This window comes from Homarus americanus, unplaced genomic scaffold, assembly GCF_018991925.1.
Source record: "Homarus americanus isolate GMGI-L3 unplaced genomic scaffold, GMGI_Hamer_2.0 scaffold32583, whole genome shotgun sequence".
NCBI classification, from domain to species: domain Eukaryota; kingdom Metazoa; phylum Arthropoda; class Malacostraca; order Decapoda; family Nephropidae; genus Homarus; species Homarus americanus.
The window spans coordinates 15,127,796-15,146,782 of record NW_024713129.1 but is presented as its reverse complement, the minus strand read 5'-3'; the positions used below and the strand labels follow the sequence as shown (position 1 = coordinate 15,146,782).

General features: G+C 36.4%; 1 protein-coding gene across 2 annotated transcripts; it reads right to left on the bottom strand.

The window, feature by feature from the left end:
• Positions 1 to 491: 491 nt before the first annotated feature.
• Positions 492 to 18,882, bottom strand: LOC121868594 (kelch-like protein diablo). 2 transcript variants are annotated; one of them, XM_042369377.1, is made up of 13 exons: positions 18,739 to 18,882; positions 16,413 to 16,479; positions 12,466 to 12,720; positions 11,678 to 11,862; positions 10,094 to 10,257; positions 9,478 to 9,636; positions 9,128 to 9,214; positions 8,367 to 8,490; positions 7,464 to 7,647; positions 6,934 to 7,077; positions 6,465 to 6,598; positions 5,682 to 5,890; positions 492 to 4,509 (listed from the first exon to the last, which is right to left on the bottom strand). In XM_042369377.1, exons 2-13 carry the CDS (start codon positions 16,424 to 16,426, stop codon positions 4,318 to 4,320), a joined length of 1,851 nt encoding a protein of 616 aa, XP_042225311.1. In that variant the 5' UTR covers positions 16,427 to 16,479; positions 18,739 to 18,882; the 3' UTR covers positions 492 to 4,317. The 2 variants fall into 2 exon arrangements, with proteins under 2 accessions (XP_042225311.1, XP_042225320.1); XM_042369386.1 differs by lacking the exon at positions 16,413 to 16,479.
• Positions 18,883 to 18,987: the final 105 nt, after the last annotated feature.

Here is an 18,987-nt window from a genome sequence, read left to right as displayed (position 1 = left end):
TATACTCTTACCAGTGCATTATATGATGAAATAATACTTTCTTCTGAATCATAAGTCAAGAGTTACTGTACATATTACTCTCCTTCTCTTCCTGTATAATGTAATGACTGCATGGTACATCATTGTACATTGTAATTAAATGTAGTTTGGCATCCCTCCAAGTTTCTACATAATATTGTTCTCCCAACTTTTCCACCCAGCATCAATGGTCCCTATAGTTATGACATTCTACAAATTCACGTACCTGTAGCCTTCATTACTGTAGCAAGGAACACATGGCAGCAAAATGACAACTATTAATTATTGAGCAAAAAACATCTACAAAATAACACAATTCTACAGATCAAAATGCACGCACATACACTACAGTAAACACTACTTTTCACATTAACGCAGCTCTTCTTTACACAAGGCAAACTTTCCTCTTCCACGAATGCTTTGCGAAACTTAACTCTTATTCGTTGAAACATTTAAATAATCAAAACTACCTGTGCAGTACTATCATGTTTAATTAACCCTACACATTGTACACCTCATTATAACATGTTTATCACCCAACCAAGAGCTTATTTTAATGAGAGTAAAATCCAAGATGTGGCCAACGTTTTGTGCACCTCCGAGTAAAGCTTCAGAATATTTTGTTGTGACCAGAGAAGCATATCATCTGAACATAATTAAAAAAATCCTCCTGAGTCTTCCCCTTTAAAACATTGTACAAGATCTCTTCTGAATTACTTGCCCTTTATGTTACTTCACACCAGGTAAGTATTCATAAACATATATCATCAATAACTGTGTTGTTACTTTAATACTACTTAGATCCTGTTAAAGATTATCATAATTTTTAATATGGAATTTCAGTTCAGTAACTCCGACAGTAGTTATTAAATACATCAATGGTCTGTAGAGTCATTTTTCAGTATCTTTAATAGGTTTAATGGGAACAATATGAAATTTATATACCCATACATATACTGTACCGTAGTTTATATTTTTAGTTGCAATTACTTGGAACATAAGAGTAAATATCTGTCTGATAATCCCCTATAAGCACGAGGATGATGCAAACAAGACAACTCCTCTGGTATAAATGGTAACTCAAAAGACATATTAACTACATCAGAGGAACCCTGAAAAGTGATTTACCTGGAGGGATATACAGTATATGATGGAACCCTTGTAAATATATATCATACATTCAGTAAATTGGTGTAATAGGGATAGCAATATTACTAAGAAATAAATGAGGTACTGTACCATACTAGTAACAAATCCTTCTGAACTTCTCCCACCTCTCTGCTGTATCTCAGAGAAAACATTGTATCATTATCCATATATTGTAAAGTCCCCCCCAAAATCAAATTCACAACTTCATTCTCATATTCCATAATTAAAACTATCTGTTCTTCTACGATAAAAAGTGGTTAATGTTTGGGGATGTAATCATACTTATGTGTTGGGTAAGTGTCGGGTCAGTGTTCAGCCACTATAGTCCAGTGTGTAAAAATGTATTGAACATAAGTAGCATGTTCAGCTCACCAACATTAAGGTCTAGTGTTTGTATCGTCTTACTCAGAAAGGTATTTAACGGTATCTGCTCCTCACTCAGACCTTCAGGTGACTTGAGTAGAGTAAATACCTTTTGGAAGTGATGAACCTAATGACTGAAAGGAATGAGATGATTCTGAAGTACAGGTACAGTAGTTTGAGGATGAGAGGAAGATAATGTACAGTCAAATACAAAAGTCCGATTGCCTCTCCTCCTGAACCACCAACCCCAAGATTCATACTCATGAACCCGAAGCAGGAGACCGATTCATTATTCTGTCCTTAAATGCTTCAGATTCATGAGTTTGACTCTCCAAGGAACTGGATGGGTGCTAGTTAAAGGAGTAAAAGAGTGAAGCTTCCATCACAAACAGAAGTAAATATTGGAGATATATATATACAGCAGGGTGGATACACAGAGGGTAAATGAAACAGAAAAAGTAACATTCTAGTATGGGGGAATTATAAATGAACACAGCCCTGTGAATATCTCATCCTCTAAAATTTACTGAAAAGCAGAAACTAGAGTTTGTGATGTTTATGGACCTGGAGAATATATTAGCAATAGTTATTAAGAAAGGACCGTGGGGATGGATGAAGCCCAGACAAGGTATGAAAATGAACTTACACACAAAGAAACACCTCATAACCTACACAGAGAAGGGATGACAGTTATAAAGAGTACTTAAAAATATACTGTAGCAAAACACAAATAAAAGATGGAAAACAATTAAAAGATGCTTTAAATGTTAAAAATCACATCAACAATTGTGACAAACAGTACAACTAAAACCTAAATTAAAAAAAAAAAAAGAAATGGAAGAAATGAAAGCAAGCATATATACGCCCGGCAGCTATGATGGAGATGTATGTATATGTAACCAACAACACAGGAGATACTAATAATAAAACTACTGCGTCTGAGATTCTTATTCAATACCGAGATAAAATAAACCATTCAGAATAAATCGATCTTTTAATTGACTGCCTCTTAGTGAAACGAGGATGTTGAACTGTCTGATGGCCGTTTGTGCGAGGAAAAATAGTTCTGGGGCAGTAGGTGCGGGGTGTTGAAGGGGAGGAAAAGACAGAGATACAAATAATAGAATAATCCATTATTTCTAAGACAGGAAATCCCCCATTAACGTGCGTATAAAATAAGCCAGCGTGGATTTTCTTTTCAGTGACATATGAGAAAAGGACAGTGACAGCAAGTGCAACTTTACAAGACTTAGTTTATATTTCACCAAAGGCAATAAAATGAAGAAAGAAGTAATGAAAAATAAAATGAACTGGAAGTACTAATGGTAATGTGGCAGGAGAAACACAAATAATAATAATAATAATAATAATAATAATAATAATAATAATAATAATAATAAAGGTGTTAATTATGAATGTGTGAAGGAAGGCAGTGTCCCATCACAGATAACTAAAAATCTACAATGACTATGGCACAGGTTCCACATAAGCCACCCTGCTGTATACTAGTGGGCCAACAGTATAGAGACACATGAACAAAAACCCAAGGAATATACGGCAGAGATCAACTATCACCCACAAAAAGGTCAGCTCCGCCCCTTCAGCACTCTCGTCACAACCATACCGTCCACCCAGCATTAATACTCGAGAAAATCACCTGACAACTTCCACAGGTTTTCATAAATGGGAAGAAATGCTTTTGTTAATTTTTGTTTTTCAATTTATGATGAAATAAGGTTGCAACTGGTCTCTACTCTCACTCAATAGGAAAGATTGGCACATTCATCCCCAAGACAATGGAAAACTCTTAAGAGGGACAACGGTACAATTGATGAGTTTTATTTATCCTTTACTTCCTTAACTAGATGAAAACTATAAAATAAGTAGAAAAAATATTGATTTAAATGAAAGGATGGAAGGGCCTTACTGTATAAAAATTAAATAAAATTTCATTATAATAAAATAAATTTTCAAATAAAGCCATATTATTGGCTGTTATTGAGCTCAAATCATGAACTTGAAATTAAATCAATACAGCCCTCGATATTCAGGTCATGTTACAATATAATCACTGACTTGTAATGGTCATCTATCATAAATCCCTCACATAACGCTGAGTGCTTGTACGATACATCCAAGCTCACAACACCAGACATTTGGATAACTTAAAATATAATCTTTGTTGTGATCTTAGGGTGAGTTATAAGGATTTGGCCGTGGACGATGCTCCATGGTCCACGATTTCTGGTCCACATTATACTAATTATTGTTTTCGTCATATGTTTGTTAGTCTGTGATATGAACAGGCAGAATTCTAGCATAAAATCTGGGAGTCTGTCGATCTTCCTGGTTATCAGAGAAATTTAGTTGTTTTTACTAATCTTACTCTTCCTTTCCTGAACTCAACCATCATAATCTACACACACACAACTCGAACCTTGTGTTTTTGTTTGTTTTTTGCATCACCGACTTGTAGTTAATACTCGCCTACAGTAATATCGAAACAACTTTCACGTGTATAATACTTCTTATATAGTATTAACTATGTATACACACACAAAAGTTGCTTAGTCAGTTTCTTATTATTATTTGATAGGTTATGATGCATTATAGGTTAATTACCATATTAAATATACACTTATTAACATGATTACAGTAACAACATCTGAAACACACTACTGTATTGTACTCCTTTCCAATAACTCTGATACCTTAAAGTCCACTATTTCCAATACCTAATTTTCCACTGACAGTTACCCCAAGCCAGAATTCTAGCCCTTCGTTTAATCACCAGAGATGGGCCTCGTTGTGTGGAAGCTTGACGACGCCTACGCCACCGCCCAAGCGACGGTAGTTCATGGAGCCACACAACCGCCAGTGGTTCTGATCTGGGTCGTACACCTCGATGGTTTTGAGGTAGGTCGTTCCGTCAAAACCACCGACAGCGTACAGCATTCCATTGACTACCGCTAAGCCAACCTGCAAAACCAAAGACATAGAAAATCACATACACCAACCTAGAAAAAAGTACATACAGTTATCCCTCCATCAACGAGCGGTTCAATTTACGAGATTTTGGTTAATGAATTAGCTCCCATAAGGATTTTCAGTTCTATTAACGAGTACAGCTTCTATTAACTACAGCCTTACGAGAAACACGCCTTGGTGTGTGCATCAGCTGATCGGCTAGTCCGCCAATACAGTAATCGGTTTTATGCTTACATTCGTTTCCAGTGGAGTAAATATCAAGAATGTTGTGCTCTTGAACATTTTTGCATTTTTTATATTAAAATTATTGGTCATTCTGAAATTTAGTTAACATATTGATAATATACAGTGCAGAAATTTAATGCACTCTGTAAAGAATGTGGCATGTCATCAACGACTGTCTACAATCAGCTGTTTGTGCTGCCGCTATGTAAACAAAGGCGCCGGGAATACGACATACACACCTCAAAGTAAATTAAAATACAATATTCTATTGTTTTTTATATATTACTGTACAGTACAGTACTGTAATTAGTTTATATTTAATGTTTTATTAATTCTATTACTGGCATATAATAATTTGTATGTATACTTTTCTGTGAGTTAGAACCAATATCCCATTGAAATAATAGCTACAGTTAACGTCTGATTCTGTGGAACCAATTGTGCTCATTAATCGAGGGACCACTGTACTGTATATACAAACTGACAAAAGCTCATTCAAAATAGCACAAATGCCAACTTACAAAAAAGTACAGTATAAATAAAAATAAAACAACAAAAGATCATACATAATAGCACATACATTAACCTAAAAAAAAAGGTATGAATAAAAAATAAAACAAACTGTCAATATATGAATAACTGATCCTCCATGGTCTGGCTGTGAAAAAATCAAAATTCTTTCCACTTACTGTTACGGTAATGCTTTCACGACGAGCTGAAGATAATTGCTGTTTTATCTTTATTTTCAACATGATATAATAAATACTTTCATCCATAATCAATTAAAGACTAAATAATAATAACTACTGTAATCAATTTGAAAAAAACAACAGGTTAAATAACAGGATATGAAGTAACAAAAGATTTAAACAATATGATGACTTGACTGAGAACACAGACACGAAGAGAGAAAAAACAGGACAATTATCATGACTTACTCCACTTCGTCTTGATGTCATCGCAACAATAGGACTCCACTGGTTGGTGTGGGGGTTATAACGCTCGGCACTGGACAGTTCGGTACAGTCGTCCCTCCCACCAACGGCATAGATCATATTGTTGTACACTGCGCAGCCTAGGTGTTTCCGACGAGTACTCATTGCCGGCATCATCGCCCACTTGTTCATCTTTGGGTCGTAGCGCTCGACTGAAATTAAAATGGTCAATATTTCCTGGTATAATAAATATATTAGAGGTTACTGATAGGCCGAATAAAGCTAAGTATTCTAACGTTCTAATCTTAAGTCTCCTTTTGAGGATGAAACACACTGCAGTCGTGAAAACAGTACTGTTTGGATGAAGGGACCTTTGCCGACACATACAGAGGCCAACTATTACAAATACATATGGGTAATATTGATCATCTAACGTGGTCTAGTCATTCTCGAGCTAATGAAAAGATGACACTGCTAAGCGTCAGGGCCATCACCACTGAGGTTAAGATGGGTGTACAATACTCAAATATTATGAGAGAGGTGAATGTCCAGCTGATATTAAGCCTGCCCTTGGACTTAGTGAATCTAGTTTATGGACTATTGGTGATAGTCAGAGAAGATCAAGGAGAGTGGCAAGAGTGGAACATTAATCAGTGAATCTAAGACCTCGTATTCTAGAAATTCAATTATGGGTTTTGAGCACATGAACAGCCACATAGTATGCTGCACAACACACACACACACACACACACATTGCTTACAAAATTTTCCATCTTCTAATAATACCTGTGTTAAGAGGACTCTGGCCATCTGATCCCCCTACAGCATACAGAAATCCACCAAGAACAGCGACAGCCACTCCTAATCGTCTTGTGTTCATGGATGCAACCTTTGTCCACCGGTTACTCTGGGGGTCATACCTTTAAGAAAAAACAAACCCAAATTACAGCACACTAAAATATTTCTTTAATTTACAGCTAAATAATCCTACCAGCATCCTGTATAATTATTGTTGTCAGTGTATCTTTTATCTTACCGACAATATCTCACTCCTCTGGCTAGCTCATCTCTGAAGGGTGTCCATTAAAAAAATAGAGCCTTCATGCCACCCAATTAGAGTAGACCTCCCTCCCTTGTCCTTCCCATAACATATAGACTGTCTCCAACCTAGCATATAACACCACTGGATGTATATGATAGGTAGTCAAGATTATTACAGGAACAGTAAGGACAAATAGATTCTTTATCAACTCACCTTTCCACCACATTAAGACAAGACACACCATCTTGTCCGCCAACAGCATACAGATACCCGTCCAACACCGCCACACCCACGCTGGTACGGCAGGTGCTTGTTGGGGCCACCTCACACAGCCACTGGTTAGTTTGTGGGTCGTACCTGCACGAAAGAATGTTATTTTTATTATAATTTCATTTTTTGCCAGCAACCATACAGATATCACTAAACATTTTAAAATTTATATATATCTAGCATACAGTACATTATTCTATTCTTTATATGTTATCTGCAGTTTATATCAACAGGGCTCCCAAACACACACACACACACACACACACACAAAAAATCATCTACAAATACCTTGTGTCACCCATTAACTCCTCATTCTATCATGTCAAACACTCATTAACACCTTATTCTTACATATACTATATTCACTCTCCAAACTGTTCTAACAAGGGCAACTTTTTCCCTTAATAAACCCTTACTGTACTTAATTTCGTATTTATCCTTGAGGTGTCTAAATTAAATGACTGGGAACTCACCTCTCAACACTATTAAGGTAAGACTGTCCATCATGTCCCCCCACAGCGTAGAGCAGGTCGGACAACACAGCCACACCCACCCCACAGCGCCTCTTACTCATGGGTGCTACCATGCGCCACTCACAGGTTGTGGGCTCGAACCTCTCAACAGAGGCTATGGCATCTCCACTACACCATCCGCCGACTGAAAAGTAAATAAATAAAACATGGTGATTACAAATATGTAAAATATGATGGCACGTGCTGTACTGACTCTTCTGATTTAATTTGTTTCTCCCCAATACTGTTATGTAATTGTGAATCTGTGTATCTGCTAAGTGCTGCATACAACAATTCTATTGCAAAAGACCGAAGAGAATCATCACAAGGACTATTCGAAAATTTTAACTCCTCTGAATTACTCTTAGTTCATTTTTCAAATCTATTTCACTTATCCAATCTAAAACATACACAACCGTTTCACATAAAAGAGGATTTCTATAGGATCATTATTTAGTATTTTTTCCAAACCACCAAAATATAACGACCAGACAAGAATGCTAGACTACCTGGTCAAGGATTCAGTATGTCGCTTATAACTACCAAAAACGTGAAGCCCCACAAACTGCTGAAGCCATAAAACACAAATAAGCAAATTGAACCTGTGTATTAAAGGAGATGGCAGGAACAACAGCTCGGGGGGGGGAGTTCTGAGTCCAATATATCACAAGTCAAATGACACATAACTTGATGGCAAGAAAATGAATAATGAGTCCTGGAAAGACCATATGAACCTAATATGACTTTATGTCTATCTTACTTGAAGCTTGACAAATAAGTGAATACTTTATCCAATTTAAGATGAAAAGTTTTTCTAAATTCCAAAGACTTACGATAAAAACTCACGTAACCCCATCATCTTACCTGCAAAAAGGACCTCCCCGGTTTTAATTGGCTTTCTTGGCCTGGTGCGAGGACCCTGCATGAGGGGCCGCTCTTGAGGCAACAGGAGATAATTTTTTGCTTCATCAACCAGATCACGACAAGCCTAGAAATGAACAACAGAGATAAACACCGGTATTTACTCACCTACTCGGTACAAAATGTGGATACAGTTTTAATATATCAATTATCTTGCCATCAGAGACAGAGTGCTGTGCCATTGTACACACATTATGTTTGTACCTGTGCCAAAAAGGTTCTATTTTCTCACAGTCTAAAGTGTAGTGTTGGGGTGTGTGGTCAAATGTCTGTCCACACACTTTATATATAGTTTTGTTCACATCTACTTGAAGGGCATACTGCCAGAGGTACTTATATCCTAATCTAGTGATCATGTTACTTGCTCCATATACATGTGTTACTTGATACATCTCATCATAGTAGACAAATGACTGACTTATGCCTGTTTGCTTCAAATTCATCAACAAATAGTTCTTCGTGATTGTAGTGTTTAGGGTTCTGTTTGACAGCCCTGAAAATCCAGCAGAGACCAAAGGATGAATAGAGCTCTGATGATCCAATTACCATCAGGCATGTTGAAGCAAAGTTTTATGGCTGGATGCCCTTCCTAACACCAACTCACAGGGTGGGAATGGCTGGCAAGACCGGGTCATAACTCCATGAGGAAATCAGACAAAATCCTTTATGTCAAAAGCATGAAAACAGTAGCACATGTAACTTACCTCGTCACTCTTTATGAGAAGATCAGAGCCAACGGTGCCCACTAGGAACTTTGGACTGAGCAGTGGTAGTCGAACATGTTCCAAAACCTGAAAGGATATATTGACTGAGGCAACACAAGAATTATAATATCAATATTCTACAATGTTAACCCCCCAGCCTGTCTGTAGTATAAGTTTATCCAATAGTGTGACTCTAAGATATATGGAATTTCTCATCTAATAATGTGATTTACATATTGCTCTCCTAGTGAACTTACCACAATATAACTCACATAATACATTCATACACATCATTACCAAGTGTGTATTGAACTGAAACAAAATATATAACTCCCCTCAACACAACTTACCTGTGCAAGATAAGGTCTTCTCTCTGTGACATTATATTTCACCCAGGCCATGACAGCACTGAACACTTGCTCCTCTGACCGGACATTGAGCTCATCACTTGAGATAATATCCATTAACTGATTCACAGGTAATTCCATAAATTCTTCACTTTCCATTACCTGTAAAATCAAGGTAGACATTTGAATATTTTTTTTTATTTTCTCATGTTTATTAATCTTTCCTTATTATGTCATAGACCAGCCAATATTATGAATAACACAGATTCTTCTTTCAATTTCCATAACATAATCTCTCAAGGTTGCAATTGGGGGCATATTCTGCTATGATGTTCCCATTCTACAGTAAGGTCACGCAATATTAAATCTGGTTTAGTCCACTACAAAACCATCCCCCAAAACCTCTCTGCCAAAAGTATAAAAATAAATAAATAAAAATACATAAACACACTTTTGTAACTATCCATTTTGAACCCAAGAGCAATAAAATTTTCACTTTATTATTCCTTAACCTTAAAATATAATCCTTTATGCTTTATAACAACTCTAGCCAGTTATGTATTTCCCTGCCATCATTCAGGATTATTTTTGTTGTTGTTTATATATAGAAAATTCTCACCTCTTGGAAGTTATGTTGGGTGAACTTATCAGCTATCCGGAGGAGGTCCCTGCAGGAGTGGGTGTCAGCGAATGCACGGATCCCAAGGCAGTTAGAGGGATGCAACTGTTGCTTGAGGAACTCACAACATACATCTTGTATCTCTTGCATCTGCAGTAAACACGCTGTGGGGGAGGGGAGAATATAACTCTGAGGTAAGTGTGTACAGTACAGTTGGCTCCACCCCCACGTTTACCACCTAGCGTTGCCAATCCTCTCTCTCCCTGAGGGTTGTGAACCCTGAACTCTGAAGTGTGAATTCGAAGCATATGCTAGTAAGAGGGAAGGAAAGGAGAGAGATATGTGAGGGTAGACATCTTACTGTGTGTGAGGGAGAGTGGGGTGGGGGAGCTGGGTGTGAAGATGGCAAGTGTTTATCAGTTGGGACAGATTACAATGCATGATATTACTTTAACAATACTGACGGGGTTTCATCAACTGGATGTAATAGTCTAGCACTAGCCAGATGAAAAAACTAACGTTACAATAGGATGAGAGGAGGATGAATTCATGTTCTAAGTTAGAGGTTCCTTCACAAAAGGGGCATTTATGAACATACAGATTTTGAATGTTTCAATCTATATCTTATAGAAGCAGCGAAGTTTTGTTTAACCCCTTGACTATGAGATGGAACGTCCCCACATGAATAAAATCGTTTGGCAGTAGCCAGAATAAAATAGATAAGAAGACATCGTACTGAAGGGATTAATTAGCAACCAAAACAATCAGGATGTGAGCACCACATATTTATTGTAATACAAACTTGATGTGAACAAAAATAGTTGAGTTGGCAGGAGCCCATTATAGAATTAGCAAACTACATACAGTGTAGTTCACTTGTGCCAAATAATGAGGGTTAATGGGTGAAAAAAGGATATGTGTATACTTTTCTCTAGGAATTGGAATTTAAGAAGGTTCACTAATTAACTGGGGATATAATTATGTGAATAAACCACATAATATAAAAATTTCTAAGTTACAACTGTGTTCATATTTGACATGTGTACGTCATCATTTGATTTAATTTTCTATACCTGGGCGTATACGAGGTTAACAACATAACATACAATTTTCTAAGTTGAAGTTTAATACTCTGCATACAGGTGCATAAAAACGGAATGCAAGAAACATGAAATGTCAACTGCTGATGGCCACCAGGTAAGGGATAATAATATTAAAGCACTATGAAGATTTTCTAGATTTTGAATTATCTGGTACAAGAGCACGGTGTATTACAGCCAACAACTTACTAAAGTAATCAATGCCTCTGTTGTTTTAAATTCCTCTTTTACACACTCACCACCCACCCACCCACCTACTCTGATGCAGTACTCACCTTCCACACATAACTGAATGGATCAATCAATAAAAAATATCACTATAAGCAAAATCAAGTAAGGAAAATTTTTGTTATTGTTTATCTTCAGCTCACTTGGTACAACATTCTCTGGTCGGGTGTAAAATTTAAGATCTCTGTGTGCTTTTCTCTCTACATGGTAATAAAACATTTAGTCATATATTCAGGAGTACGTCACAAGTGTTTACCTGCAGGAAGTAGTGTTTGTACATTGGACTCTTCTATGGTGATTTCTGAAGTGTAACAGAAATTGACCAGCAAGTCTACTGCATGCTCATCAATATCACGAATGGGCACCTCAGTCTGTCTTGCCTCAAGAAGCTCAGATGTAAACATTGCATGGAAATATGGGCTGCATGCAGATAAGATCACTCTGAATAGGAGAAATAAAGGGAGTTTTGTGAAATAAATTGCCAAAGAAATAAAAATATGTAATCCTAAAACTTACAATACAAAACATTATGCTACCGATGTGGAATATTTCTTAATGTTTTCATCCAAAGTAGAAGTGTAATTGTTTCTGTATGAACTGTGCTCTTTCTTATAAAATATGGGATTAATCCTTGAATCCTATGTCATAGTTGAGCCTGAAACTAAGTAACCTGTGTATCATCCTCAGTGTCTAATACTTCAACATTACCCGCTGGACCTCACCTACTGATAAGTACAGTAATACTTCTCAGGTGCACCACAGCCCCTCAAAAGGAGTACTGTATTACAAACATTCACAGCTTAAGGTCAGGAACTAACAAGTGCCAAGTGCCAGATATCTTGTACACCTGTAACATATAGCCTTGTAAAATATAATCAAGGTCACTATCATAGCTTCATTTAGAAAATTGTCAATAATTTTGAAACTTGATAAAATAAAATTGAGAAATAACCAATAAATAAGTAATGTATCACTATACTAGTTCCATCTCATTCTGCAGGTAATAAACTTAATAAAGCACTAGAATGCGATGGCGATACAAACCTGTGAGCAAATATCTTGCGGCCTCCAACTATGAGTACAACATCACACAATTCTCGTCTTTTCTGCAGCATGTTGATGTTCGCCAGGGCCAGCTTGGGGTGTTTGTCCGAGGTGTAGCGTAGACCCGTCGGGGAGGGAGGACCCCCGATGGAGGTCTCCCCACTGACCACGACCCCATCATCCCCGGCGGCAACCCTGCCAACGCCTGTCTGCCCAACTCGAAGATTCATCATCGTTTCTGTCCGACCTTCCATACTGGTGGAAAGAAAACATTAACAGGATGAGTGAGACATCGTACCTAGTCATTACAATACTTTCCCTTATTCTTCAAAAATGGTTGATGCTTTGTGTAAGATCAGCTACAACAAATATTCTCTGCATACCTGTACAGTATTTGCAGTTACTAGAAATCTCTATAAGCATCCATCTTTACACCTCCTCTCAAGGATCCATTTCTCCGTCATACCTCACCCGCACTCTCCATTATACAGTACTGAAGCCCATTCCATCTGATCCAATCACATATTCTGTTCATCCACAAATCCCTTCCTTGGTAACCACACTATACATCACTGAGTAAATGACACATCTTTCACACATGAAACATTGAATCTCCTTGTTTCTCAAATTAATTTCTGGTAACATCCAATTCTTCACTTGTACAGCACAGTTTGTTTCTAAATCTTACACAACAGTTCTGTATTTCACAAAGATGCAAACACTCTCTTGTCTCCTTTAAACTGTACCGTCACCCACATAAGTCATGTCGCGTCTCCTCCTGAGCCACCAATCCCCGGGGATTCAGACTGTGAATCCGAAGCATTTATGGACAGGACAATGCATCAGTGTCTACTGCTTCGGGTTCATGAGTCTGAATCTTGGGGTTCGTGAAGCAGCGGGAGAGGCAACAAGACTTAAGTGGGTAACCGTACAAAGAGAATGACTTATCAACAGCAGTATAAATTAATACACAATAATTCAGTATTTCAAGAAGCTATGTATACTACATTCTCTTCCTTGGTTTAAACTGTAGCTACATAGAGAATAACTTGTAGACTATAAACTGATGAGATTAACCATACAAACTATGGCTAATACATCAAGGTGCAGTGTGGGCATGCTGCATGAGGTGAGGTAGTCTTTCCCACTGATACTGAGGTGGCCAATGATGCGTCACAACAAATGTCACATTCTTCTACAACACTGAACTAGAATCTGACAATAAACTATCTACACTTGTCTCCATATTGAGATTATATAGCAACACAAGACTAACTCAAAATGATCACTGGTAATAAATAAAGTCAGGTGTGGTAGTATTGTATATGCAGTTGTCCATTATTCATTTTAATGTTATTTACCAAGTTCATTTTTTCCTTCGATTTAATAGGTATTACAGTGTATCCATATTTGTAACTTTTGTACTGTATTATGAATCATGTATTAGTTTCAAATGAGTTACAGTATCAGCCATTTCATTTACAAAATTTTCATGAACTAAATCTACAAGAAACAGCTGTTTATAAAATGTTTTCTGTGTGTATGACAGTTTCTGGTAGTTACTGTGTCCCCCAGAAATAAAGAGAAAACTTCACAGTTAATGACACACAAGTGCTCATAGACTCACTACTGTAGTGAAGATCATGCAACATCATGGAAGATAAACAAGAGTTCTATGTCTTTGTTCAGGAAGCCTTTGTAACTGAACATTAATCGAGTACCACCATTTCTCAGAAGCACATGCAGATACACAATCCATCACAACTTTACTGTCACCAATACATAATTATTCTGGCATTAACATCCAATTCTTATCTATAAATAAGAAAAATCTTACAAAAAATGGTATCATTGTGAAGAAAAATTTTCAATAAGTCTTGTATGTACTATATTTCAATTTATGTAACAGATTATGTCAACCAAATTGTCGTCCCTTCAAGGACAATATTCTGTACCTGTACAGTAAAGTTTCATCTAAATGATAGCTATTCAGTTTAATGCACGAATGTATACTGTATAAATTTTGAATTTAATACAATGCTCACAGCTTGTACTACAGTATATAACAAACATACTGTGTACATCATACAGGTATACAGTCTCTCATGAGACAGCAACATAGGCCAATTTTCATGATGACTCCATAATGCCAACACCATGAACAGTTGTGGGCTGGTTTTAAAAAGTCTACAGAGTATAGAATGTAAAGTAGTGTAGTATAGGCTAACTAGGGACCCAACCACTGCCAAGCTGGCAACCAGAGTAAGATGAAAGTCTAAGCAACACAGTCACTTAGATAACCAGACCATGTCCCTTCACCTAGACCAACTTAACATCAATTCTTGGTCTAGCATTAAAGAAAGCACAGTAAATCAACAGATTAATCACATTATTACAATACCTAGGGACAAAGTAATACAAGTTACTGGCAACATAATTAATACCTATACCTGTAGCTATATCCAGTACAATACATAATAATACATGACAACAACTCTAAGCTCAAATAAGTACTGTACTGTGCTCCCTCATCACCATTTTACATCCAAACTCACAGAGCCGACTGAGACATTCCATCAACAGGAAGAGCAATTGGGGAATGAAAAACAATCATGCCTGAGGCCTATTTATAGCCTTTGTAGGTCTTGGGATGCATGAATATAAGACTCACAGCTCTCAGGGGCTCATCATAGCTACCCTCTAGTAATAGGAGTTCTAGCTGAGTCAGGAGATCCTGCCTCAGAATCAATAACATACTGTGAGCTCAAATTAGCAAACAGCTCTTTGTGGCTTCAATGGATGCAATACAAAGTAGCTGAGTATCCCCTTGTGATCCCTCCTGGATAAAAGACCTTGGAGTAAGTCCCGGTTGACGAATTAAAAACCTTGTTTGCCTTCAAGAAACTCTTAACAGTAATCTAACATTTCCTTTCTTGTCTATAAAACTGGATAGATAAGTTGTAATCTCATGTCATGAGAAACGGCAGATTCCAAGTCATATAAAAAAATCTCTAATCACTATCTCTACCTAAACTCCTGAAAATAAAATCTAATGAGAACATTTTTGTAGAAAAACCAAAAACAATCAAATTTAAATTTCATGTTTTTTATGTTCTCTTCATTTCAATGATACCAATTTGTACAGATCTCGGCCTTCTCATTCTCAAGCAGCCAGTGGCTAAATCTCCATCAACTTTTCATGATAAGCTGTTCTCCTTATCCATTTGTATCCAGTACTGTACAATTTATAAACAATTACTGTGCTTATGTCTATCACTGAAAAGTAGATGAACAACAGTTTCTAGGTCCCATAAAACTATATACTGTAGTAATACAGTACAATATCTCCATTAGCCGGAAATCCTCTTAACCAGAATTGAAATTTGGGGGAAAATCGTTCCCAAAGCCGGAATTTTCCAGAAAATTCTGGCTTTGGTTAAGATTTTCTGAGGAGCACATTTTCCGGATATTCCGAAAAAAATTCCAATATCGGGAAAATTACGGTACCCGGAAAATTTTTGGGGCTGGGGGATTTCTTTCCGGTTCGAGATGGTGTAACGTGCAATTTCTGGAACTTCCGAGAAAATCTTCCTGGTACCCGGATAATTCAGGAAAATTCAGAGGAAAAAGGATTTTTTACGGCTTTGAAAGTTGTTTCGTTACCCAGAAACCTCTCATTCCCGGAAGTGCTCTGCACCAATTGTTCCAGCTAAGGGAGACATCACTTCATTATACAGTACTATTTGTGCCCAATGTACTCCTGCTGAGGGACTCCTGTCTTCAAGCCTCTTGCTTTACAACTACTGTACATGAGAAGGCTGGATCTTCACTACCTGGGTGCTCAACAAAAACTAAAAATAAATTCCAGAAATAATTAAGTAATGGGAGAGAGCAATCAGCCTTGATGCACCTCACAGTGGCTAACACACAAACATGGCATCAATTACTTAGTATACAGCATTGTTCAAGTCTCTGGCAAAGCTGTTATATTCCTCAGAGCGTTGCTGCCAGACACTGAAATTAAAAAGACCTCTGATGAATGTTAAGTTCATTAGTGATTAAGTAGACCGTGATGGTTTATTTACCATCATCAACCTTCATGGAGGAAACTCTTCACACCTCTAACACATAATAACTTAATTAAATCAATCAACTTAATAACTTTTGCAGTACAGTTTATAGAAGGAAAAATCATACCCATCACAAACCTGTATTAACCAATAACTTAACAAATATCATACTTGATATTACCAAAATTTGTCATAAACTTTTAGAGAAATACAATACAGAGTAATGTACTACAGTATTTTTACCTATTTCATAAAAGTCAAAATCCTCATACATAGAATTCTCAGTGATGAAACAATACATAACTTAAATTTACTCCAATGAGATTTATCTAACCGTGCAAATGTGATCTCTCAATAACTACTGTACACTGTAACGCGTCTATGTGGTAAGACTGGCCCTGGCGGTCCTTAACTCGTGTTGCTGGGAGACTCCACTGTACACCATTGTTTAATTTTGTCAAGAAGTTTCACCGAGTTTGGCAAATTCTTTTTTTGGGGGCTAAGTTAGTTATTAAGCTTAGTTTATCAACAAGTAAAATGAAGGAAAAACCTGGGCGCTACTATTGCGTGCAGTCTACAAGTTATTTAGGTTAGATAAGATACGGTTAGGTTAGGTTAGACCACATGCTATGCTAGCACCAAAACCTGAATCCAAAAAATGCTGTTTCTCAATTTAATTTGCTTCAGTCTTGAGGTAAAAATGAGTTTGGTTTAAAAAATATTTTTCAATAGGTGGCTGGATAATCCTGAACCTTTTCCTTAAATATTACCAAAATAATTTTTCTTCAATAAACCTTTTGGTAACAGTTTAGAGCACTGACTCGTGAGATGCAGCAACTTATGACAAAAATTCAATCGATGAAAACTTGTTTCTTACCTTTCATATAACCAAATAAAAGGAGAAGGAATTCCGCCTTTCTATCTTTGGTTTTCATTTAGTTTTTGTCAAGTAAATATAGTTTATACAAAAATGGTCGGTCCTTGCTGTCAGTTCTTCGCAAGTGAGGAACGTAAGCATTAACGTCCGATACAACACATTAATGGTGACGCAAAGAGATGGTGGGTCTACCATTGTTCGTCTTCAATATGAAAATTCAGAAAAACAAAAGTAAGGAAGTTGCAATTTCTCCAAACTTTTACTAATATTTGAAAGTTAGGAAAAAAAATTCTCCATTATAGAATATTTTTGCTAAAATGGCTCATAATAACAGAAGCTGTTGTGTGCTATTACTTTTTCTTTCATTTTAGAATATTAAAGTACAATACAATTTTAGTATCTTAGGTTAGGTTAGGTTTGGTACAATAAATTATCGACAATCCATCTCGGAAACTACAGGAAACTGTTAACATTCCTTAAGTACCAGACAATGGTATATTTTATAATTCATCATTGTTAAATCAACCAAACTAACCTACCAAACCTAACAGTTATATATCTTGTATGTTAATCTCCTATAATAGAAAGTGGGTTAATATTCATTTATATCCCAATAGGTATTTAGATGTTTTTTACCATTACCACCAGGATTCTTTTTTTTAGTTAGGAATCAATTTTCTTCTAGGCATTAATAGAATAGGTTAGGTTAGGTTAGGTTAGGTCAAGTTGCCCTGTTAATATTCGTTTTTATCCCAATAAGGATAAATAAAAATTTTTACCATCCCTGAAAGAACCGTTTAAACATGGCAGACAGAGGGACCTTGACCACGTCTCCTGTACTGTATATAGATTGATGACATAAAAATTCTTCAGCAATTTTAAAAACCATCAGAAAACCATAACTTCAACCTAACCTAACCTAACCTAACCTAACACAACCATTAAGCAAAACAAATTCTTGGTGTATTATTTTTCCATTTTGCAGGATAAGAAAACATTGATCTTTGATGGTGATATATCCTACAGAAGGTAGTTAGGGAGCACTCCTAATAAGAACTACAGTACTACCTCGTTATACCTCACAGAACCAATACACCAATCACTAACAACCAATTAAACATCCACGAATAAGTTTAACAGATAACTAATAAATAATTACGTTTATATCAAGAAAAGAATATCTACGTTGATAATTTATAATAGATAATATACCAATAACTATATAAAGTAGAGAAAATTAACCTTAAGATAATATAAGAGGATAAAATGGCTTCAAGTTAATGATTTAACCACCAAACACAACTATAATACAATTAACAGGTTTACCTAATACAAGACGGTCTGGTAGAGTAATGAAGTGCATCACATGACTCTTATAACTCCCCCAGTCTTGTGGTAGTTGGGTAGTTGGGTAGTTAAGGCGGGTAACTGTCTCCTTCCTTAACACAGAGAAAACATCAACACACTGAATTCTAAAATATTTCTGTAATATAAAATTAAACCACAAACCTTTACCCCGCCTAAAGAAATTTATTTTATATTTAAATGTTATTAAATAAAAATAAAAATATTACT

What these genes read in the sequence shown, in the direction of transcription:
- LOC121868594 (XM_042369377.1), bottom strand. An exon ending in TTCTCATAAAGAGTGACGAG is followed by an intron (nt 8,491 to 9,127) that starts GTAAGTTACATG and finishes GTTCATTTCTAG; the next exon opens with GCTTGTCGTGATCTGGTTGA. An exon ending in TACCTTAATAGTGTTGAGAG is followed by an intron (nt 7,078 to 7,463) that starts GTGAGTTCCCAG and finishes TCTTTCGTGCAG; the next exon opens with GTACGACCCACAAACTAACC.